Raw genomic sequence first — 24,231 nt, 5'->3', positions numbered from 1 at the left:
TTTCAGCCTGGTTATTTAGGAATGATTTTGTGGTGTGTGTTTTTTTTTTTTAACTTGATAACTGTTTTGACAATCTCTTTGTATTTCTTTTTCCCCCAGATCATTTTATCTTAGTGAAACTGACAATTGAACTTTGTTCTAGTTGATGGGCAAAATTTCTCCTAGACTATTCACCCTCCCAATTTCATCCTAGTTGAAAATATTCAAATGCCATAAGAAATTTTTAGAGATTTACATTAGCTTTTGGATGGACTTTGCTACAATGGAGAGAACTGTGTTATAGCCCTGGTCCAAGGACATTACCATTTATTGCCCATAGACTGTGGGGTGAGTGTGAAAGTCTCCAAAGAGAAGGACCATCTGGCAAGTTTGCAGACACCCTGGAACATGGAAACAAGCAAGCTTTGAAACGCACGGCTCTGGTGACACTCCATGAGTCTGCAGGGCTTTCACGCGAATTAGCCCTTAAGATCTTGCGTAACAAAATGGACACTGGGGACACAGCTCTAGGACAAAAAGCTACCTCAAGGTCTGGAGAAACTGATAAAGCGTCAGGTAGATGGAGACAGGAGCAATCAGCTGTTATTAAGATGAGCACTTTTGGCAGTCAAGAAGGACAGCGGCAACCACAAATAGATCCGGAGCAAATCGCAAACACAGCATCAGCACAACTCTTCGGCTCTGGGAAACTGGCCTCCCCTAGCGAGGTGGCCCAGCACGTCACAGAGAAGCAATACCCACTGCACCGTCCGAGTCCTTACTCATGCCAACATTCACTCTCCTTCCCTCAGCACTCAGTGCCACAGGGTGTCATGCACAGCCACAAGCCACATCAGAGCCTCGAAGGCCCTCCCTGGCTTTTCCCTGGCCCTTTGCCATCTGTTGCCTCCGAGGACTTATTTCCTTTTCCGATCCATGGCCACAGTGGTGGTTACCCGAGAAAAAAGATTTCAAGTTTGAACCCTGCTTTTAGCCAATACTCCCAGAAAAGTCTCGAACAGTCAGAAGATGCTCACAAGAAAGAGCACAAACCCAAGAAGCCCGGCAAGTACATTTGCCCTTACTGCAGCAGGGCATGTGCCAAACCCAGCGTGCTGAAAAAGCACATCAGGTCCCATACCGGGGAGCGGCCCTACCCATGTATACCGTGTGGCTTCTCTTTCAAGACAAAGAGCAATTTGTACAAGCACAGGAAGTCGCATGCCCATGCAATTAAGGCAGGCTTGGTCCCTTTCACAGAGTCAGCTGTCTCTAAATTGGACCTAGAGGCTGGTTTTATTGATGTGGAAGCAGAAATACATTCAGATGGTGAGCAGAGTACAGACACCGATGAGGAGAGCTCTTTATTCGTGGAGGCTTCTGACAAAATGAGTCCGGGCCCACCCCTCCCTTTGGACATGGCCAGCAGAGGGGGCTACCACGGGTCCTTGGAAGAGTCGCTGGGTGGCCCCATGAAGGTGCCGATTCTGATTATTCCTAAAAGCGGGCTTCCTTTGCCTAATGAAAGCTCTCAGTATATTGGCTCCGATATGCTCCCCAATCTGTCTTTAAATACTAAGGCTGATGACTCTCACACGGTGAAACAGAAACTTGCACTCAGGCTGTCAGAGAAGAAAGGACAAGATTCTGAGCCATCGCTAAACCTTCTGAGCCCGCACAGTAAAGGCAGCACTGACTCCGGTTATTTTTCTCGCTCAGAAAGTGCAGAGCAGCAGATAAGCCCCCCGAACACAAACGCGAAGTCTTATGAAGAAATCATCTTTGGAAAATACGGCCGGCTTAGTCCTAGAAGCACACTCAGTGTTACCACCACCAGTCAGGAGCGCGCCACGATGGGGAGGAAGGGGATGATGGAGCCATTACCTCACGTCAACACCAGGTTAGACGTCACGATGTTTGAAGATCCTGCGTCACAGCTGATCCCCAGCAAAGGAGAGATGGATCCCGGTCAGACGAGCATGCTGAAATCCACTAAATTCAACCACGAGTCCAGACAATCCCAGGCTGTCCCATCATCCGTCAGGAATGAAGGAAAACTTTACCCTGCCAACTTCCCAGGCAGCAACCCGGTTCTCTTAGAAGCTCCTGTGGACTCTTCACCCCTAATTCGAAGCAACTCGATGCCAACTTCTTCAGCAACGAATCTAAGTGTCCCCCCTTCTTTGAGAGGAAGCCACTCATTCGATGAGAGGATGACGGGTTCCGATGACGTGTTCTACCCAGGGACCGTGGGAATCCCCCCTCAGCGCATGCTCCGCAGGCAAGCTGCGTTCGAGCTGCCGTCGGTCCAGGAGGGGCACGCGGAGACGGAGCAGCACGGCAGGATGCTGAAGAGCATCTCGGGTTCATCCCTGAAGGAGAAGAAGCTGATTCCCGGGGACAGGGGCGGCTATGACTACGACGTCGGCCGGAAACCCTACAGGAAGTGGGACGACTCTGAAACGCCAAAGCCAAGCTACAGGGACATGCCCGGCGTGAGCCCCCTGAAGCACGGCGGCGAGTACGTCGCGGATCCCTCGGGGCCGTCGCAGGGCGCGCCGAGCATGTTCGGAACCACGTGTGAAAACAGGAAGCGCCGGAAGGAGAAGAGTGTGGGAGACGAGGAGGACACCCCCATGATCTGCAGCAGCGCGGTCGGCGCGCCCATGGGCCTCCTGGCCGCAGAGTACGACCCCAAGGTGCAGGGGCAGGAAGGCGCGCCGCACCTGCCGGCGGGAGGCAGCCCCTCTCTGGGGTCAGAGGAGTTACCTGCAGCCCCTGATCCAGACAAGGTGTCAGACCTCGGGGGCAGGAAGCCCCCGGGGAACGTGATTTCTGTGATCCAGCACACCAACTCTCTGAGCCGACCCAATTCCTTCGAAAGGTCCGAGTCGTCCGAGCTGGTGGCCAGCGCCCAGGAGAAGGCCTCTTCGCCGTCGGAGGCCGGTGACAGCGAGGTTTCCGAGGCCCCGGTGAGTCCCGAGTGCAGGCGTACCACGCGCAGCCCCGGCTGGTCCGCCAGCACAACATCCAGGTTCCGGAGATCCGCGTGACAGAGGAGCCCGATAAGCCGGACAAGGAGAAGGAAGCGCCGAGCAAGGAGCCGGAGAAGCCGGTGGAGGAGTTTCAGTGGCCGCAGAGGAGCGAGACGCTGTCCCAGCTGCCCGCCGAGAAGCTGCCGCCCAAGAAGAAGCGGCTGCGCCTGGCGGACATGGAGCACTCCTCCGGGGAGTCCAGCTTCGAGTCCACGGGCACCGGCCTCTCCCGCAGCCCCAGCCAGGAAAGCAACCTGTCCCACAGCTCCAGCTTCTCCATGTCTTTCGAGAGGGAAGACGCCGTGAAGCTGGCCGCCCCGGGGAAGCAGGATGAGTTGGGGAAGCACTCGGAGTTCCTGACGGTCCCCGCTGGTTCCTACTCGCTGTCTGTGCCGGGCCACCACCACCAGAAAGAGATGCGGCGCTGCTCCTCCGAGCAGATGCCTTGCCCGCACCCAACGGAAGTCCCAGAAATGCGGAGCAAATCCTTTGATTATGGGAACCTGTCCCACGCTCCGGGGGCCGGGGCGCCGGCCTCCACGTTATCCCCGTCCCGGGAGAGGAAGAAGTGCTTCCTGGTGCGGCAGGCTTCCTTCAGCGGCTCTCCCGAGATCGCCCAGGGCGAGGGGGGCGCAGACCTGGGCGTGAAGCAGGAGCAGATGGAGCACCTGCACGCCGGCCTGAGGTCCACGTGGCCCCACGCCCCGTCCTCTGTGCTGCCCCCTCTCCACGCAGAGGACCCAGGGAAGCAGCTGGTGGGTCCTTGTGCCCAGCTGAGCTCGGGGCCACTGCACCTGGCCCAGCCACAGCTCATGCACATGGACAGCCAAGAAGCTCTGAGGAATCCCCTGCTACAACCAACATCCTATCTGACGAGCAAGCACTTGTCTGAACAGCCACATTTATTTCCACACCAAGAGACCATCCCGTATTCTCCCATCCAGAATGCCTTGTTTCAGTTCCAGTATCCAACCGTCTGCATGGTTCACTTACCCGCTCCGCAGCCTCCTTGGTGGCAGGCCCATTTCCCACCTCCCCTGGCGCCACACCCTCAGAAGAGCTACGGCAAGCCTCCTTTCCAGGCAGAAATCCACCCTAGCTACCCACTGGAGCACGCCACGGAGCACACTGGAAAGAAAGCCACTGATTATGCGCACACAAAAGAGCAAGCTTACCCGTGTTATTCAGGAACATCAGGCCTACACTCAAAGAACCTCCTTCCAAAGTTTCCGTCGGACCAGAGCACCAAGTCAGTGGATACTCCCTCCGAGCAGGTTCTTCAAGAAGATTTCACCTCGGCAGCCGCTGGGCCTTTGCAGTCCTTACCGGGAACAGTGGTTCCTGTTAGGATCCAGACCCACGTCCCGTCCTATGGGAGTGTCATGTACACAAGCATCTCTCAGATACTCGGGCAGAACAGTCCTGCGATTGTCATATGCAAAGTCGACGAGAATATGACCCAAAGAACACTGGTAACCAATGCGGCCATGCAAGGGATAGGGTTGAACATTGCCCAGGTGTTGGGGCAGCATGCAGGCTTGGAAAAATACCCCATCTGGAAAGTACCTCAAACCTTACCCCTCGGCTTAGAATCCTCAATCCCCTTGTGCTTACCTTCCACCTCGGACAGTGCCGCCTCCCTGGGAGGGAGCAAGCGGATGCTCTCTCCAGCCAGCAGCTTAGAACTCTTCATGGAAACAAAGCAGCAGAAAAGGGTCAAGGAAGAAAAGATGTACGGACAGATTGTGGAGGAGCTCAGTGCTGTGGAGCTAACCAACTCAGATATCAAAAAGGATCTCTCCCGCCCGCAGAAACCCCAGCTGGTTCGACAAGGCTGTGCTTCTGAGCCAAAGGACGGCTTGCATTCAGGGTCATCTTCCTTCTCCTCTCTGTCCCCCTCCTCATCTCAAGACCATCCCTCTGCCAGCGCGCCCCTGAGGGAGCCATTCCCTCCCAGCTCCAGGGCACCCTCTCTCTCGCAGAAGTCCAGTGGGCCTTCTGAGAGCAAAGAGTCCTCAGATGAATTAGATATTGATGAGACCGCCTCCGATATGAGCTTGAGCCCACAGAGTTCCTCATTGCCGCTGGGAGACAGTCAGCTCGAAGAGCAGGGAAGGGGCCCGAAGCTGCCCGTTGGCATGCTGGTCCACATGGCCTCCGGCCCAAGCAGGAAAGTAGCAAACTCGACACTTCTTTTCACCGATGTGGCAGATTTCCAGCAGATTCTTCAGTTCCCCAGTCTGCGGACAACAACTACTGTGAGTTGGTGCTTCTTGAATTATACAAAACCCAATTATGTGCAACAGGCCACCTTCAAATCCTCGGTTTATGCTTCATGGTGCATTAGTTCCTGTAATCCAAACCCATCAGGATTGAATACCAAGACCACTCTGGCTCTTCTGAGGTCCAAGCAAAAAATCACCGCAGAAATTTATACTCTGGCTGCTATGCACAGGCCCGGAACCGGCAAGCTGACGTCATCGAGCGCTTGGAAGCAATTCGCTCAGGTAATGGATGTTGTTCTGAAAGCATTCTGCATTGTGGATTTGATTGCTGAGCAGAATACATAGTGAAGGGCATTCTAAAAATTGCAAATAAAATGAAGGTTTGAGTTGGGGGAGTCCTGTGCAGCATTAGGCTTGGCCCTGGGTAAGAGAAGCCATCGGTGTGAGCTCAGTTATTAGCATCCCAGGAAAAGTCCTAACCACAAGTATCCCCTCCACCCAAGTGCCAAGAGATTCTACCTCCGAGACTGATTCCTTTGGGCTCTTCTTCCTTCTGACCTGTGTTAATGACCTAGCACGGTGGTCGGCAAACTGCGGCTCGCGAGCCACGTGCGGCTCTTTGGCCCCTTGAGTGTGGCTCTTCCTAAGCCTTAGGAGGACCCTAATTAAGTTAATAACAATGTACGTACCTATATAGTTGAAGTGTAAAAAATTTGGCTCTCAAAAGAAATTTCAATCGTTGTACTGTTGATATTTGGCTCTGTTGACTAATGAGTTTGCCGACCACTGACCTAGCAGATTGACTTTTCTTTTCACGCGAGGAATTCAAGAAATTGTGAAATGGGGCCATAGAGCAGGGAGTGGAAGGAACAATCAAGCAGCAGATGGACAGGTTGTCAGAACTGAACTTTGCAAACTTCGGAGCGCTGGTTCCCACTGACAATATTTGTTACTAAAATTTCTTTTCTATGTATTTCTCTCAAATCTCATTTTCCCAAGTGACTAGCTGGTTTGTTCAGAAAATGAACAATGAATGCCTTACATGTGAAATTACAAAAAAAAAAATGTTAACAACGGACATTTGGGAATTTAATGCTAAATTATCAAAGAAGTACATGGCGGGTTTTAAATATTTTACTTATTTCAGTTACCATTTCCTTTCATTAAGTTTTGAAAATATTTCCTTAATTAATAAAGATAGCTTTAATTGCTACTTCAGGATATAAAACTTGTTTTTAAAGTTTTTCTTAGTGCTCCACAGTATAAGTACTAAAGGAGTGTTTTTTAAAAATATGTTTTTATTGATTGCAAGAGAGGAAGAAGGAAGAGAGAGATAGAAACATCAATGATGAGACAGAATCATTGACCTAGTGCCTCCTGCACACCCCCTACTGGGGATAGAGCCAGAACCTAGGCATGAGCCCTGACCAGGATTTGGACTGTGACTTCCTGGTTCATAGGTCAATGTTAAATCACTGAGCCACACTGGCCAGGCGAGGAGTATTTTTTTTAAACAAAATGTTAAATTTATTCAGTAGACAATGCCATTCTTTTCTGATTTTATCCCTTATTTTATGTAACCAGCCCATGGACTTTTAGTGTGGAATTGAGGCTAATTTTTAGAGATCAAAGAAGAGCAGAGAATGTGAGCTTCCCCTTTGTCTTAGAGAAAGCATATGAAATGATTCTCTCTTCTTGTCCTACAGATGAAGCCTGATTCGTCCTTTTTATTTGGCAGCAAACTAGAAAGGAAACTAGTGGGAAATATCTTAAAGGAAAGAGGGAAAGGAGATATTCATGGAGATAAAGATATTGGATCCAAACAAGCTGAGCCAATCCGAATTAAAATCTTTGAAGGAGGGTAAGGAAACATAAGTGCAAATGGAAAAGATTCAGTGTTAAGTCAGTGGAAACGGTCCTGAGTGCCTGCATGGGAAAAGTGGTATCTACTCGGGTTGGAAGGGTAAAGTGAATTCCTTTTCTATTGACATTTCTGAAGCCTGGCTGGTAATAATGAGTTCATGTCCCTGCATTCATGACTAGCTTTTGATGAACATGTCTCTGTTGTAAATGGGTGGAGCCTCTGCTTTAAATCTTTATGCCTCTAATTTAGTATGAAATTAACTAAGTTGATGGAATCTTCAAAGTTTTATTCTATATTATTTTTTATGGGCATTTGTGTGCTATTAGAGGGCATTTTTTATTCTATGCTTGCAGAAATGCAATCCTGCACACTCACGTATAATCCTAGGCACTGGTTAATTTGTTTGTTTTATTGCTTTTATTACCTACACTCTAGATTTCATTGGGATTTCACCAGTTCCACAATGTCCTCTTTCTGCTCCAGGATCCAAGCCAGGGGCCACACTGCATTTAGTTGTCATTCTTCCCCAAAGTCCTCTGGTCTGTGACAGTTTTCTGTCTTTAGGAATTTCTTTTTAAATGTTAAATTCTGAGTGGTAGAAACATGTTATAAGGCCCAATGACTTTATCTGTGTAGTTAAGAAAAAGTACACATATGTGTAACATCCAGTTTTAGATTTCGATGGAAATGTATCTTTGATCCAGTCAATGGGAGAAAAGCCAAGATTTTTGCTTTTCAAAATTTAAAAATAATGTAAAGCACATTAACCACATTTAGGAGATTATGATGTAACCAGCCTTATCTGTATAACAGATCTATAATTTACATATTTCCATGTGTGTGAATTTATTCCAATTATATTTACAGGACAAAATAATGTTACCTGTTTGACTATAAAATGTTGAATGTTTAGTGAAATGAAATATTGATTTCTCACATAGATTACCAGTTTGGAGATGGATGATTAAAATTGCTTCCCTCTTAGGTTTGGCCTTCTTTTGATGGATGTCGAGTATTTTCACTAAAACCGTAGTTGCATATATAGCCATGAAGCTCGTCTCGCTATTTTTTGACATCCCTCATCTTTTGATACAAATGAGAGAAATATAGATTTTATCTTTCCTCAGAGACTGAGAGGTCCCTGTGACTGAATCAACCCTCTTACATTCAGCAGTCTTCATAGCAGTGCACTTGTACTAGATTAGAGAGACCTTCACAGTTACTGTGTGCTTTGGGGAGCCCATCTCCACTCACGAAGGACACGAATGAAAAAGCGTATGTGAACATTTTATTGCTGTGCTTTGATGATCCAAAAGGATTGTGCCCATATTTCATTTCTTCTGCCTTTCATTGCCCAGTTTTATAGGCTATGTCCCAATCATTCCTTAATCTGCGGTCCATTTTCTGCTTGGTGGTGACTAGGTTCATTCCAAGCAGTGTAGTACCAACTCTTATTTTGGTGATTACAAACTGATAACTTAAAAAAAGTATTACTGACCAGTTGTTTAAGGGTATGTGTTTTTTAATCTAATTTATAGATTTAGAATTTAATTTAAACATATCCTTTAATTACTTTTTTCAAAAATCTATTAATTCTCACCTCAAGTAGATTCATGGGTGTGCAGAATGGTAGGTTGGTACATATTTTACTTGTATAGATTTTTCTAATATAGAATAATAGTTTATACAGAACTTTACTATATTTCCATTCTCGAGTCAACTTAATCAGTGAAGACATTAAAAATAAAATATTATTTGAAGGAAAAATGTATTCTCATCCACTATGATGATGGCCTACAATAAGTTTAAAGTACCCTTCTCCAAAGAAAATTAGCTTTCTATGAAATTCTTTTATTCTGTATTTCTTAGATAATTTCACCTAGTTAGTGGGAGAGAGTAGTGAAATTAAAAGGTGAAAGATATTTTGCATCTGTAGGTTCTTACCTACTTTATGACAAAACACAATGTGAGATAAAAGATAAGGTCTAAAACAGTTTTGAAGAACACGTTGATACTGGAAATTATTTGTGAAAGAGGACAGATTTAAAGGAGCAGAAAGCATGCAAAATTAACCAATAATTTTTTAAATCTCACCTGGATTGGCATTAACCAAAAAGTAGATCATATTAAGATTAAATAGTATCTATAGCAGATCTGGTATTCAAATACGTGTGTGGATTTTTCTCTCTTAAAAATTCTTCAGTGCATTGGATGAATGAAATTGAACTTGCTTTTATTCCTGACGATGGATTAGCTGGGACCTGGGACGAATAGAGAAGTTTACAGTGCTCTGAGAATGTAGAAAATTAGAAATCTAGTGCCTTTATGTCAATCCCCAATGAACAAGGGCATTTTTATGTCAGTTTACCTTTTGAAGTTATAAATAATACTTCAAAAGGAATATCTTTCCAAGAATGACATTTAGAACCATAATTCGAGCCTCTCTGTGATTTAGGAGAGAATAAGGAAGTAATAATATTCACAGATTTATTCAATAGAATGTCACCCTACTCCATGGCAGATTATGTTTCTTTGTATTCTACACAAAATATGATGTTTGAGCACTGGGTAGGTGTCTTCTGTAAATTATCACAGTGAATACCTAAGACTTTATTCATTTAACTGATTTCATTAGGCATCCTTTCAAACTTCTCAACTAAATCCTCCAGGACACCAATGCAAATTTGATTGAAAAATTGAATCTCTAGTTTTCATTATGTGACAGTATCTCTCAGAAGCCACTTGAAATTTAGACTCCATTTGTATACAGATTCTCAGTCCTTGGGAAGAGCAGATAAAATCTGTAGACAACAGTTGGTGAGCTCAGCTCAGCCTGTGTAAGCTAGAAATTTCCAAGGCACTCTCGTGCCAGGATTGTAAAAATAGAGTAGAAACTTGCAAAGAAGAATTCTATTATCAGTTACATTAATTTTAGCAAATTTGGAGGGGTATGTCTGTTGTGCATGCACATCTTAGATTATGTAATATTACTAAATGATATATGATGATTTGAATATGTTGGGAGAACTTTTTGGATGTTTCTTGTTTGGAAGTTTTACTAGAATCCAAAAGTAGTAAGGCACAGCTCTGCAACTCTTTTAGGCTTCTATAAGCCCATTTGAACGTCTATAGCAAGTCCATATATTATACTTAATAGAAAAGAGGAAATTCCATGTTGAACTAAATGTAGAAGAAAGTCCATTTTGTTTACAATACCAAATCTATTATCTAGCTCTTTCAGGCATTTATTGCATTAATTTCATAGGTTTTGTAGCAGCAAGGTTGAATAATTATAAAAGCCCTTCATAAAAATTTGCCATGCAAATAATTAGCTTTGGGTTTGATTATATATACTGCGTGCTAAAGTATTTGAAAACACACTGGATTCCCCTTTTTTAAACAGGTATAAGTCAAATGAAGATTATGTATATGTCAGAGGACGTGGACGTGGGAAGTACATTTGTGAAGAATGTGGGATTCGCTGCAAGAAGCCAAGCATGCTCAAAAAGCATATCCGCACTCATACTGATGTCCGGCCTTATGTGTGCAAGTTATGTAACTTCGCCTTCAAGACGAAAGGTATGGGTCTGATTTTTTTTTTTTTTTAGAGGAAAATCACTATTTTATGACTACCATGGATTCCAAATCCCATTTTACAACTAACTTTCATCGACAATAAGATGGTTTTGTTTGTGAAAATATGACCCCATGAAATGTGTTTCCTCTCTCATGTAAGTGACCAAAGGATGTATGAGATGGTGAGGCTCCTTTTACAACTTAAGAGCTATATGGAGTGAGGCCCAGGCCAGTAGTCTCTGAAGGAAGTGGCTCAGAATTGCCTGGGTAGCTATTACTTCATGTTGGAAATGTTATGTGGTCTAGAGAACCTTTGCACCAGTATTGAAATACTGCAAGAAGACAATCCATGCAGTGGCATTAGGAAGCAAAGCAGCAGCTGGGGAAAAAACATGTGCCCGTGGTCAGTTTCAAGATTATAAATAATGTAGAAATCCACAGACTCCCAGGTGGGCCTCTCCATCCACAGTAGCATTAATTATGCATAGAAATTTGATAGCTTGGGATCTGTGTATTTATCAGCACAGAGACAATCTCTTACTCTCGGGTCATAACTAGGACTTGCCTTGAAATGACATTCTGTGTGTTTTCTAAATCTGTTTTTAACAGGTAGTTTCATATGAAAGCATTTTACAGGAGAAGGTTGCTTTGATTATGTTTCTATTATTTTATAGAATTATGAAAGTGTTCATAAGCCCAGTATTCTCAGAATACAAACAATAGTGAATTAGAGGTGGTTTGACTTTTGTAGAAGCACATTTTACTGTTTTTTTTTGTAGAAGTACATTAATGGCTCCTCTAGACCAGTGGTTCTCAACCTTCTGGCCCTTTACATACAGTTCCTCATGTTGTGACCCAACCATAAAATTATTTTCGTTGCTACTTTATAACTGTAATTTTGCTACTGTTATGAATCGTACTGTAAATATCTGATATGCAGGATGGTCATTCGATCGCCAAAGGGGTCGCAACCCACAGATTGAGGACCGCTGCTCTAGACACACCTCACCCTTCAGGAGCCTCACATCATTTTCCAAAGTTTTAACTTTAAATTTGCATTCCAATTGATCTGCTTCACTCCACATCAAGAAAAGTAAATATCAGAGAAAAGATAGCCTTTGCTAGAGAAATGTGGACTTATTTTCTTTTATAGTTAAACTCCTGAATTGTTTCAATGGTTTGTCAGAAGTATAAATGTGTAGCCTCTCAATATACCTGTTTCTTCTTTATTAACAAGCCAGAAAAGGGGGAAGAGAATGTTCATTTGCATTTCAAAAGAAATACACATAAGGTCCTTTAAATATCATTCACTTTTGCACCATCAAGACTTTCATTTAGAATTTCACGAAGAGACTTTCTGGGAGATAAAAAAATATAAACTTTAGTTTTAAAATATACTGCAAATCTGCCAGTCATTATAACAGATATATCTTCACTGGACATATGATTTGTTTGAAGGTACAGCTGTGTGAAACACTGGGGGAAGAAACATTTTAAAGATATTTTTGAAATCAAATTAAATTTGGCTTTGAACCATTGTCTTGGAGTTTAGAAGGAAATAACTTATTCTTGGTCACTATTTTAGTTTACTATGCACCCTTTGGAAACGTGAAAATTTCTTAGAATCTTAAAATGAGCAAAACATTCTGGGAATCCCTTCCAGTTTTCACCTCCTGCTGAGATCCTGTTATCTAAACCCCAGACACCTGAGCTCAGATCAGGAGCACACTCATAGGCCCAGTACTTCCTCCAGGCCCGGGCCACTCCTTCAGTGCCCTCCCTCTGCCACTCAGCTCCCCTCTTCTTGCTCTAAGCCCTTCAGAAGTTCAAGAATCCCATAAACCAAAGCCAAGGTGGGGTTGTTTCAGAGCCAGATTTCTAGCAACACACCTTCCCTAAAGATAAAAGCTCAGAGCCTGACCACCTGCCTGAAACGGGTGGAGAGAAAAATATAGAAGAAGAAACACATATTAAGATCTAAATAAATTATCTTGACCCACTTAACATCCACACACATCCACATACACAATTCCTAGCTCCCTTGCAGAAGTAGATGGTTTTATTAATTTATACTTATATTTAATTAATTTTCAGATTTTAGAGTTCTTGATGATTTATCTACAAAAATGTTTGAGCTTTTTAAAAAAAATTGTAATAATATAAGTAAAATAATAAACAACAGTGTCCTAGCTTAGAATTGTGACTCATATATTACATTAATAGCAAACTAAACACCCTTACAAGGGGAACAAACTAAGTCAGCAGGCTGAGGGTTTCCACCTAGATTCAATGAGCCTATTCTTTAAAATAAGGTATTTGCTGGTACACTGCTAATGCAGCATTAAAGGGCTTAGACAATATTATGGCCTTTACAACAATTAATTTCTGGATCTCTTTTGATAAGCTATATATGACATTGATATATATACATATATATTTCATAGATCCTAAGTCAAGAGTGATTAGATCAGTGTTTTCATAATTTCTTACATTATATATAGCGATTATACAAATCTACAGAAACTTACATACACATTTGTATGTATATACATAATTGTATATCTCTCTGTCATCATCATACATATGTGACATAAAAATCTTTTTTTCTAAGAATAATGGGAGTTTCAAGATAAGTAAAAAGGCAGTATTGCTGCCCCAGAAGAAACTGCTGTCATAAAGTATGCCAACATATGTCAGACAGATAGATGCTCAATACTGAGAATACGATTCCCTATAAGGAGTTAGCTAAATATTTGTATTGTTCTTTGAATTAATTACAGGGTTGCCCCTAACATTAGTTTGGATTTTTATTCTTCTGATTAGTTAGGATCCTGTGAGTCTAGTCTATATCAGATCAGTGCCAGGAGGTTGACTGTGTTGATAATATTTCATTGGGAAGTTTCTCTGAGATGTGTGACCCAGTTTGGCTTTTTATGAAGTACTAGAGGCCTGTTGCAGGAAGATTCCTAAAAGAATAGGGCTTCCTGTGGCTAGAGCAAAGCGGAGAAGGGAGCCAGACCCGCTGAGGTGGGCTTCACTCCTGCCTCTGCCGCCCCGCTTGCTTCCCCCACCCCCGTCCCCGCCGCCCTGCTTGCTTCTCCGCAGCTTCACTCCCTTCTGCAGAGGTTGGCTTCCTTCGACGTTGTCTTCAGTCTTCACTCTGCGCCTGTGTATGCAAATTAACCGCCATCTTTGTTGGGTTAATTTGCATACTCATCTGATTGGCTGGTTGGCATAGCGGAGTGACACCAATTAGCATGTTTCTCTTTTATTAGTGTAGATTAGGAGGCTGACCCATTTGGGCCAAAGATATTAGATCCCTTCTCAGCCAGGAAAGCTTGGGATTCCCAGTTGTGCTTGGAGCCTACCCTTGAAAAGATGTGACCCTAGGTGTCCACACATCCTCTAGAATGAAGAAAACCTGAGATTGGGCTACAGCCATCAGGGCTTAATATCTTCACAAACCAGATTGTCCCTCTTCTGTTTGAATCAAGGGATCATGGGTAGAAACAAATCCCTGTCATCTCAAGTGAATTTTGGAACAATCATCACATTTTGGTAGCATTAATTATTTTACTGTGTGTGTTTTCTAGGAAACCTGACAAAGCATATGAAATCTAAAGCGCACATGAAAAAATGCCTGGAGTTGGGCGTCTCAATGACTTCAGTGGATGATACAGAAACCGAGGAAGCAGGTATTTATCATTTAGTTGGTGGACTGTTGCACTACGTATGCTTCAGATTTGTGGCCAGTGGTAAAATAAGTTTAGATGTGTGTTTTTAAAAAAATGATCACATTTTATTTTATAAATACAAATTTAGAAAAGAAGTCTGACATATTGAATTGCTTGAAACCTACAAGAAGAATCAAATACATTTCATTTTATAAGTAGGAAGGGAGAAAGGTCTTACCAAGAAAATATTTCTATCTAGAACCATAAAGGAAATCCAGCTGTACTTTTGTTGTGTTAGGGATGTACATTTTATAAAACTTTCTGGGAAATTTGAAAATTTGAATGTCTTATTTTTCCTATTAAGAGGAAATAAAATAGGAAAAGAAAACATCATTAACCTCAATAGAAAACCTGAGGCTCAACCAAACCTCCTGAGACACTCTCCTTACACATAAGCTTATGCCTGTAGAGATAGGTTGTTGCTTTTATTTATTTTTTTCTAACATTATCATTTACAACATTACATACGTATTTGTTGGGGGTTTTCTATCAGTGGTGTGATATCTGAGATATAAGGTCCTACTCTGGAGTTTTTACTATAAGGTGGGTTGACATAGGACAGGTACATAAAAGATAAGAACCAATGCAGGTTTACAGAGGTATGTGTCCAGTGAGTGTTACAGGAGTTCAGAGATGGAACTATCTGCAGGGGCTGGAGGGTTGAGGAAAGCTTTTGGAAAGAGATGGGGCCTAAATTAGCTCCTAATATTGATGTTTGGATCTGGAACTCCACTATCTTTGTTCAATTGTTTCAGAAACTATGGAAGATTTGCACAAAGCAGCTGAAAAGCATAGCATGTCCAGCATTTCAACTGATCATCAGTTCTCAGATGCCGAAGAATCGGATGGTGAGGATGCAGATGATAATGATGATGATGATGAAGATGATGATGACTTTGATGACCAGGGAGATTTGACACCAAAAACCAGATCAAGAAGCACCAGTCCTCAGCCTCCTAGATTCTCCTCCTTGCCTGTGAATGTTGGTGCCGTACCCCATGGGGTTCCCTCAGATAGTTCCCTGGGACATTCTTCATTGATCAGCTATTTGGTTACTTTGCCAAGTATTCAGGTTACTCAGCTTATGACACCAAGTGACTCATGTGAAGATACCCAGATGACAGAATACCAGAGGTTATTCCAGAGCAAAAGTACAGACTCAGAACCAGACAAAGACAGGTTAGACATACCCAGTTATATGGATGAAGAGTGCATGCTGTCTTCAGAGCCCAGCTCCTCTCCAAGGGACTTCTCTCCCTCAAGCCACCATTCCTCACCGGGATATGATTCTTCACCCTGTCGGGATAATTCACCAAAGAGGTATCTGATACCCAAAGGAGATTTATCACCCAGAAGACATTTATCACCTAGGAGAGATCTATCACCCATGAGACATCTTTCACCAAGAAAGGAAGCTGCATTGAGAAGAGAGATGTCACAAAGAGATGTTTCACCAAGAAGGCATCTGTCCCCAAGGAGGCCATTGTCACCTGGGAAAGATATCATGGCAAGAAGAGACCTTTCTCCCAGAAGAGAGAGAAGATACATGACTTCCATAAGAGCACCATCTCCCAGAAGGGCTTTATACCACAACCCACCGTTGTCCATGGGGCAGTATTTGCAAGCAGAGCCAATCGTATTGGGGCCTCCTGTGAGTATGAGTAACTTTCTCTTTTTAATATGTAAGTCATAGCGCATGAGAATCTCTTGATAACACAGTAGTGTGGAATTTATAACATGAGTCTCTCTTGTGGGGAGGAGTGAACTCGGTTACTGAAAATAGCAGGAAGACATTTTTATCACAAGCTATTGTCAGTAACATGGCGGTGGCATTACCCCAAGTGTAGTAGTATTGCATCAGAGCCGTGGTGCATTCCAGCTGGTAACAGGTGAGGCCTTCCTAAATGCTTTCTAAGCTTAACTAATTATAAACATGAGCTGAAACTTTGACATGAATAGAAAAGATAAAGTCTTTGGACTGTCATGAATGCTTAGACCAGCGGTTCTCAACCTGTGGGTCGCGACCCCTTTGGTGGTCGAACAACCCTTTCACGGGGGTCCCCTAAGACTATCCTGCATATCAGATATTTACATTACGATTCATAACAGTAGCAAAATTACAGTTATGAAGTAGCAACGAAAATAATTTTATGGTTGGGGGCCACAACATGAGGAACTGTATGTAAAGGGCCAGAAGGTTGAGAACCACTGGCTTAGACAGACACTCTTGGGGGTATTTGGTTGTCATAGTTATAAAACTCTTTGCTAGGTAAGGATTCTGATTCAGGTATTAGTCTTGACTTTCAATAACTTTTTGAAAAATAAACTCATTACCTTGAGCACGACCTTGCTCCCAATGAGTGAACATGTGACACTAATGAGGGACTGGGAGAAGAGAGAATGATCCCTGCTGTATGTTTGTAAATCAAAGGCATCAACATATATGTGTGTGTTTTACCATTACTTCCATCTCCTGCTAACCAAGGGCACATGCTTAGTGAGATGGGGGCCCAAAGAGTGTGGGAATTTGGGAGAGCTAAAAGAGAAAGTATCAGAGGAGATTTCTAGGATATGCCCTCAGTGTAAATTAAGAGAACAATAGTACAATCATGAATTAAATTTAAGCAGAAGATTTAATGCAAATGCATTGGGGGAGGCCAGCTGCCTCCCTGTTACTACCATTTCACCAGCCTGAATCATAAGCTTAGGTTGTTGAATTTTTCAACTTTAAGAAAGCTCCCTGGTGTTGCTTTTTAGTCCCCTGCCACCAACATTCTCTTTTCACAAGCCTGCCATCAACTTAGTTTTCAAGCTGTAACTATTGCAGAAACATGTATAACAAACAGGATGGAATTTATTTGCCAGGCTAATAAACTAGCTAGCTAAGAAAAAAGAGGTAAGTTTATCTTTCTCTGACTGGCTTATTTCACTTAGCATAATGCTCTCCAGTTCCATCCATGCTGTTGCAAAAGGCAAGAGTTCCTTTTTTTTTTTTTTACTGCAGCATAGTATTCCATTGTGTATATGTACCACAGTTTTCTAATCCACACATCTGTTGATGGGCACTTAGGCTGTTTCCAAATCTTAGCTATGGTGAATTGCGCTGGGGAGGGCGGGGGTAAGGGGAAGATATCAACCGAAGGACTTGTATACATGTATATAAGCCAAACCAATGGACATGGACAACAGGGGGATGGGAGCATGAGTGTGTGTGTGTGTGGGGAGGTTGGGGGTTAATGGGGGGGATGAGGACACATTTGTAATACCTTAATAATAATTTAAAAAAAAAGAATAAAAAGAGGTAAGTTTCTACTGGTGTTTGTGTCTTGGTGCTGTTAAATAGAAAGGAGGAATCTGAAGTTAACGCCATTGCCGCATAAAGAGTGATAAAGCCCTCAGGTTCCAGGACATTGCATCTGGGTGTAAAATGCTTTCTCTGGTTTAGACCCAGTGATGCTGGTGGTATGTGTGAAATATGACTCTCCTGTTCTGAATTGGTCAGGTGGACTGAGACTGTGGTATTAGTAAGATGTTGGAGCATATTCAGTCAATTGTAGTCACCCAAAAAATAAGCCTTGCTCATGCCAGTTTAGCTCAGTGGATAAAGCCCTCAGACTCAGGTTTGATTCCGGTCAAGGGCATGTACCTCAACTGTAGGCTCGATCCCTAGCCGTGGTTGAGGCACAACCAATAGATGTGTGTCTCTCTCACATCGATGTTTCTCTCTCTCTGTCTCTCCCCCTCCCTTCCACTCTCTCTAAAATGTCAATATAAAAATATCCTTGAATGAGGATTAACAACAACAACAAAAAATAAGCTTTTAGTGCCAACACAGTTTTGTTATTAAAAAATAATAGCACTCACAATGAACTGGGGCAAAGGAACTGAAGAAGTAGGCTAAGGGAGTTCATCTAACTTTTGCATATACTAGTATGCCCAATTCACGTAGATATTTAATAGCATTATTAAACATTGCCATTTAGGCAGCCCAAGTACTGAGCCTTTGGTCTATTACCCAGTGTAATTATCTTGAGAGAATTGATAAACCACTTCTTTGGTCACATGATATGATGGAACAGATCTGGGAATCCCCCCTGAAGGAGAAGCATTTGATCCCAAACACTTTTATGCTTTATCACACAGTTTCTGAGGGGCAGAGGAGGATTTGCATCTTTCTGTGATGTATACATTAGCTTCTTGTTGCTGGACAAAATAAAATTGGCGATACTATGAGAAGTATTTCTCCTGATTGCTGTATTTGATGAGAACTTCACCCTTCTGAGTAATGTTTGAAAATATTAAGTTGCATTACCCCTGAAATAGTTTGTGGTGTTTTTGTTTTGTTTTGTTTTTTATGGAAATGCTATTAGCAATACCTTTGTGGTTGCTTAACCTTGACCAAGGGCTCACAAGGCAGTGACTGTGGTGTGAAAGGACCTTGTAGCCCAGCATATTACACTCATTATTAGTCTGAGCGGTAGGCCCCAGGGAGCAGGTTTGGAGGAGATGATATGCAGTCACTGGGACTCTATTACCCTGCTGTTTCTGCCCTAATGCCCCCTGGTTAGTTTCAATTTTAGGATGAATGGATGACTAGATAGATAGATAGATAGATAGACAGACAGACACATAATGCATAGAATAAGAAGGTAAGTCTTTTTTTCAGTTAGTAAATATTTCTTAAAAGTCTACTATATGAGGCTCAAAGATAAGGGTGAAATGTTTGATGTTTCTGTCCTCATCTTTTCCAAATAAAAAACATTTCCATTTTTAAAGATTTGGTAGATCAATAGCAAGGAGACAAAAGAGTGTCTTGGTCCTCAGTACATAGTGTAGATGAACATTGTGTCCAGTGAAAGAGTCCACATTCGGTTCTTTCCTTTGCTATCTCTATGATCTTGGGCAAGTCAATTAACCTCTTTGGTCATAGTTTCCTAATCTGTCTGTGGCAGCCAGAGAGGTGATCCAAGCAGATTTTGGTCCTGGAAAGAACTTGCCATTCAACTGTAAGGAATGTAGTCAACTGAAAACTTCCTGCTGTTAGCTCCTTCAGGGTACACCTCAGTTTTTAAGCCAAGGCCATGCTTTGTTCTGGAGCCCCCAGCCAATGCCTGAGCCCAGATGGGTCACAGCTAAGCTGAGCACTTGCTTCCTTTCCCCCGTATGTTCCCCTGCATTAGCTCCTCTGCTCCTGCCCCCACCTCCACACACACACCAACCAGTGAAACCTTGCAATCCTTCCTTCTTAGCATTTGCTTCCAGAGGGCCCACTGACACTCTTGAAAAGATGAGTGGGATCATCTGGCACATGGGAGATATATATAATACAACCCACACATGAATTCATTATTTGTATTTTCACATCAAGATTTTTCTTACTTTGATTTAAATAAGTTGTGAGTTTGTTCACATATCATAACAACAAAGCATAGATTACAGAACACAATAGGGTTGCAAATGGAGTAAAAACCAAAGTAGAAACACCTTATTGAGAATTTATTAGGAGGGTGAAGAAGGGGTGAATAGGCAGAGAGAGGATGTGTGGTTACCTGATAGGAATTCTGCGTGTGTACTAACTTCTGTGGTTGTAATCATTGATTTTCTGATCAGTAAAGGTCTAAATGTGACATTTGTATTCTTAACACAAATCCAGTTTTCTTGGAATTTGAACATAATGAATAAATTTTAGTTTTACAAGTTCATCATTCCCTTCAAGAGCCTTGAGTGAGAGACCTCATGCAATGGGAGCTCTCTCTCTCTCTCTCTCTCTCTCTCTCTCTCTCTCTCTCTGGCTCCCTCCTAGACCCCATTCTGATTAGGGATATGCAATGGCCATCACAGAATAGCAACCCAAAGCAAAATGGAAAAATAACCAACCACATTTCACCTTAAACTTCGAATCTGTAACAACTGTGACTAAAAGAAGATTCACTTGATTATTTTCAAGTATTATTGTAGGCATTACAGTTCTTCAACCTTAATTGGTGTTTGATAAAGGAAATGTGCCTTTTTCAGAACCGAAGCAAATACAAGTAGGATTTTTTTGGTAGCATGTAATGACTCTTTCATGCCATAAAATTCTCTCCTTATCTAACTTATTAGGCCCTTGTGATTATAGGGTTGATGATTACATGATTTCTCATGCACTTCCAGGACAAATCATTTGTTTTTAGCTTGAATAAGTTGGAGCCTGGAGCAGGGCTAGGGCCAAGTATGGCACAGAGTAGCAGAGATGATGCATAATTTATCATTTCTGAGCCGATCTCACAATCTAAATAGAACTGGATGAATCATTAATGGTATAAAGCATACCTTGAGTTTTAGAACTGAAACATTCATGAAATGAATGAAAACAGTTTTTTTTTTTTTGTCTGTCTCCTGGATTACTACCATACTTGACATGTTTAATCTCCATTTGATTTTAAGTTCTCAAAAAAATAACAATAAACTGATGATAACCCATTAAAAGAATGAATCTCAGTCATTAAAACCACATAATCTCATTAAAACCTGATAATCTCACAGTCTAAATTGTGTTTTGCTACAGAAACATTTGTAGAAAATAAATTTTCCATTTTCTGGGTTGGAAACCATGAAATCTGGAATTCTGGCCAGAAATTTTAAGGATCTTTAATTCATAAATTTATGACAAGATACGTAAATGGAAGTAATAATATAAACAGAGGACTTAAGACACAGTTGTCTTTGGTTCCCACCTGTGTAGTTGAGTAAGAGCTGTAACTACCCAAAGTATTTAGAGTTAATTGCTTATCTGATGGATTGATAGTTTCCTTATAAAACCCACCCTTGATTTGATGATAGGAATGTATTTCATTAGACTAATAACTTGCACTTTGGAGCAACCAGTTTGTGTATTGCCATCATTTCGTCATCTACTTGGTAAACAGGCTTGTTACTTTGATTGTACTTATTAACACTTCAGAAAAATGTTAAAATTCTACATAGTATGTAAATGGATGGTAATATTTTTAATTTCTTTTGAATTTAAAAATCTATTATTAGTGTCGTTTTGCTTGGAAAACTTTTTCTAGTAATTTTCCATTATTTCCTTTTCATTCTTTCTTATGAAAAAAAAGCAGAGTTAAAATTGTAACCTAGTATGAAACACATGCATGTTTTATCACATTGCTGTTTATAAAGTAAAGTAACTTTCCAAAGAAGGGCAGCTTCATTCAAGGATTCTAAACGACAACTGAGATACCTCTTTTGTATTGAAAATGAAAAATTAATCAAAGGATCAGGTAGTTTTAAAGTGTTTTGAATGATCCAGTGAAAGCATGAAAAAGCCTGACCTAAGCATGAAGAACAGCGGGTCCTAACTGTTGTGCTCTCTGTTTCCAATGCAGAATCTAAGAAGAGGATTACCTCAGGTTCCTTACTTCAGTCTCTACGGAGACCAAGAAGGTGCTTATGAACATCCGGGCTCCAGCCTCTTCCCTGAGGGACCTAATGACTATGTCTTCAGTCATCTTCCACTCCACTCTCAGCAACAAGTACGAGCTCCTATCCCCATGGTGCCCGTTGGTGGGATCCAAATGGTTCACTCCATGCCGCCGCTCCTCCCTGGTTTACATCCTGCACCCACATTGCCTCTGCCAATGGAGGGCTCTGAGGAGAAGAAAGGAGCTTCCGGGGAATCCTTCGCTAAGGATCCTTACGTTATTTCTAAGCAGCACGAGAAGCCATCTCCTCACCTTCTGCAGTCATCTGGTCCACCCAGCATGCCCTCCTCTCCTCGGCTATTGATGAAACAGAGCACTTCGGAAGACAGCTTAAATGCAACAGAGAGGGAACAGGAGGAAAATATACAGACTTGTACAAAAGCCATTGCCTCTCTCCGGATTGCCACAGAAGAGGCCGCTCTGCTTGGGGCAGACCAGCCAGCACGGGTGCAGGAGCCCCACCAGAAACCCTCGGAAAGTGCACATGTTAGCATTAGACACTTTAGTGGACCTGAGCCAGGCCAGCCCTGTTCCTCAGCTACCCACACTGACTTGCATGATGGTGAAAAGGACAACTTTGGTACATCACAGACTGCATTAGCTCACTCCACGTTTTACAGCAAGAGTTGTATGGATGACAAACAGTCGGGCTTTCACGGCAGCAAAGAATTATCTTCAAGCACAGAGGAAGGCAAAGAACCTTCGTTGGAAAAGAGTCAGCTACATTGATCTCAGATGCATGGAGACTTTCATTTCCACATTTTCTTATTTTGTTTTGTTTTTTTTTTCTAGAAATAGAGGTAATCAAGTTTATAGCATGCCTGTCCTGAGTTACAGTAGTTTGCTATTATATATACTTTTGTTATAGCAAAAGAATAGGTAAATTAACAAGTCATCATGAGCCTGACCAAAACAAAATTTGAAATTAACCTATTGGGTCTGGTACTTTTAAAACTGTACAGATGTTTGTGCCTTTTCTTTACTTTGCTTATATTCTTATAAGCATTTTTTAGCAGTAATTTGTACATATTTTAGAATTTGTGTATCTGCTTTGTAATAAATGTAATTTCTTTCCTTTTTTGGACACTTGGATCTAAATGATGTAAAGCAAAACAGCATCAATATATATGTGAGGTTGCACTAAAACATATTTTTATATGATTAAAACTGAACAGCTTTTATGTACAGCTCTGATTCTGTAATACTAATATTTATTTACCTTGTTTCATAAATTGTACATTTTTTCTTAATGTTGTGGATTGCTTTTCTATGTGAAGCATGGGATTTACTGTTGCATAACTAGAACAAAAATGTATATTGTAAACAAGATATTTAAACTAGAGTATCTTATTCTGCACTTATGCATTAGTTACAAAAAAGATAAAGGATGTATCAGTCAGTTCTTAACTCTTGTAAATTTTTTTGTCTCTTGTTTGCTGGATTGACTATAACTTAAGTGCTGATTGTGATTTTAAACTGATAGTACCGTAAAGCATTAAAGTAAACAATGTGCTATTGTGAGTTTTTTCAAAGCTTTATAAATCAGTTATAAATAATATTAAAAGTATTTGGTCTTATGTGAACATGTTGATCTATATACTCATCGAAAAATATGGGAAAACATTCCGCCCCATGTAAATATGTACAAGTGCATCACTGGTACAATTTTATGTAACTCAGTTGGACACTAGGTTGCCACAGACCTATGCTAGGGTGTCTTTAAAAATTAAAGTGACAAAGCACATGGAACTTTGTAGAGCTTGGTTATCGGCCGGCCCGGTGGCTTGGCAGGCAGTGCTGGGCGCTGCCTGTGGAGAAGACCTGGGCTTAGAAATCTCCTTGGTTCTTGCTGCACACGATGGTGACTGAGCTAAGGCTACTATGGAGGGGTTACTCTTGGACTCTGAGGAGTGGGTGTGGAAGCGGGGAAGAGGCATGGAGACCTACCTGCTCACAGCCCTTCCTGTCAGCCAGTCCTCACGGTAACAGGGTTGGCATCAGCTTTAGGAGAAGCCACTTTACCCTTTGGAAGAGGGGAAGAGTGTCACACTTCTGGCTATCTCAGGGGGAATGGGAGGAAGACGCTTTCCAGGGGAAAGAACTTGTGGGAGCAGGATGTTTTTTTGTATATAACATTCAAAGTGGGCTTTGGTTGGTGGCATAGGTGGGCAGAGCCTTTGTAGGTCCAGAGGAATGGCAGAAAGGGAGGGTACCACATGTGCACACACACACACACACAATCTGGGTTATCTTTGTGCTATATAGTGGATTATAATTCTGTGAAACCAAGTTTGTACATTGAATTACATTAAGGAGTGTTCTTTAAAAGAGAAATAAATATACAATTACATGCTT

At 42.1% G+C, this 24,231-nt stretch overlaps 1 protein-coding gene across 1 annotated transcript; it reads left to right on the top strand.

Annotated features, from left to right (window-relative positions):
• Nucleotides 1-235: 235 nt before the first annotated feature.
• HIVEP2 (human immunodeficiency virus type I enhancer binding protein 2) lies at nt 236-24,231 on the top strand. The gene is given in 7 exon segments (XM_006755378.2): nt 236-2,960; nt 2,963-5,521; nt 6,946-7,100; nt 10,507-10,682; nt 14,273-14,374; nt 15,169-16,064; nt 21,781-24,231. Coding segments are annotated over 7 exon segments (7,188 nt in total). The 5' UTR covers nt 236-485; the 3' UTR covers nt 22,606-24,231.

The sequence above is a fragment of the Myotis davidii genome, unplaced genomic scaffold (genome assembly GCF_000327345.1).
Source record: "Myotis davidii unplaced genomic scaffold, ASM32734v1 scaffold292, whole genome shotgun sequence".
NCBI classification, from domain to species: Eukaryota; Metazoa; Chordata; class Mammalia; order Chiroptera; family Vespertilionidae; genus Myotis; species Myotis davidii.
This window is presented reverse-complemented; position numbering and strand designations above follow the sequence as displayed.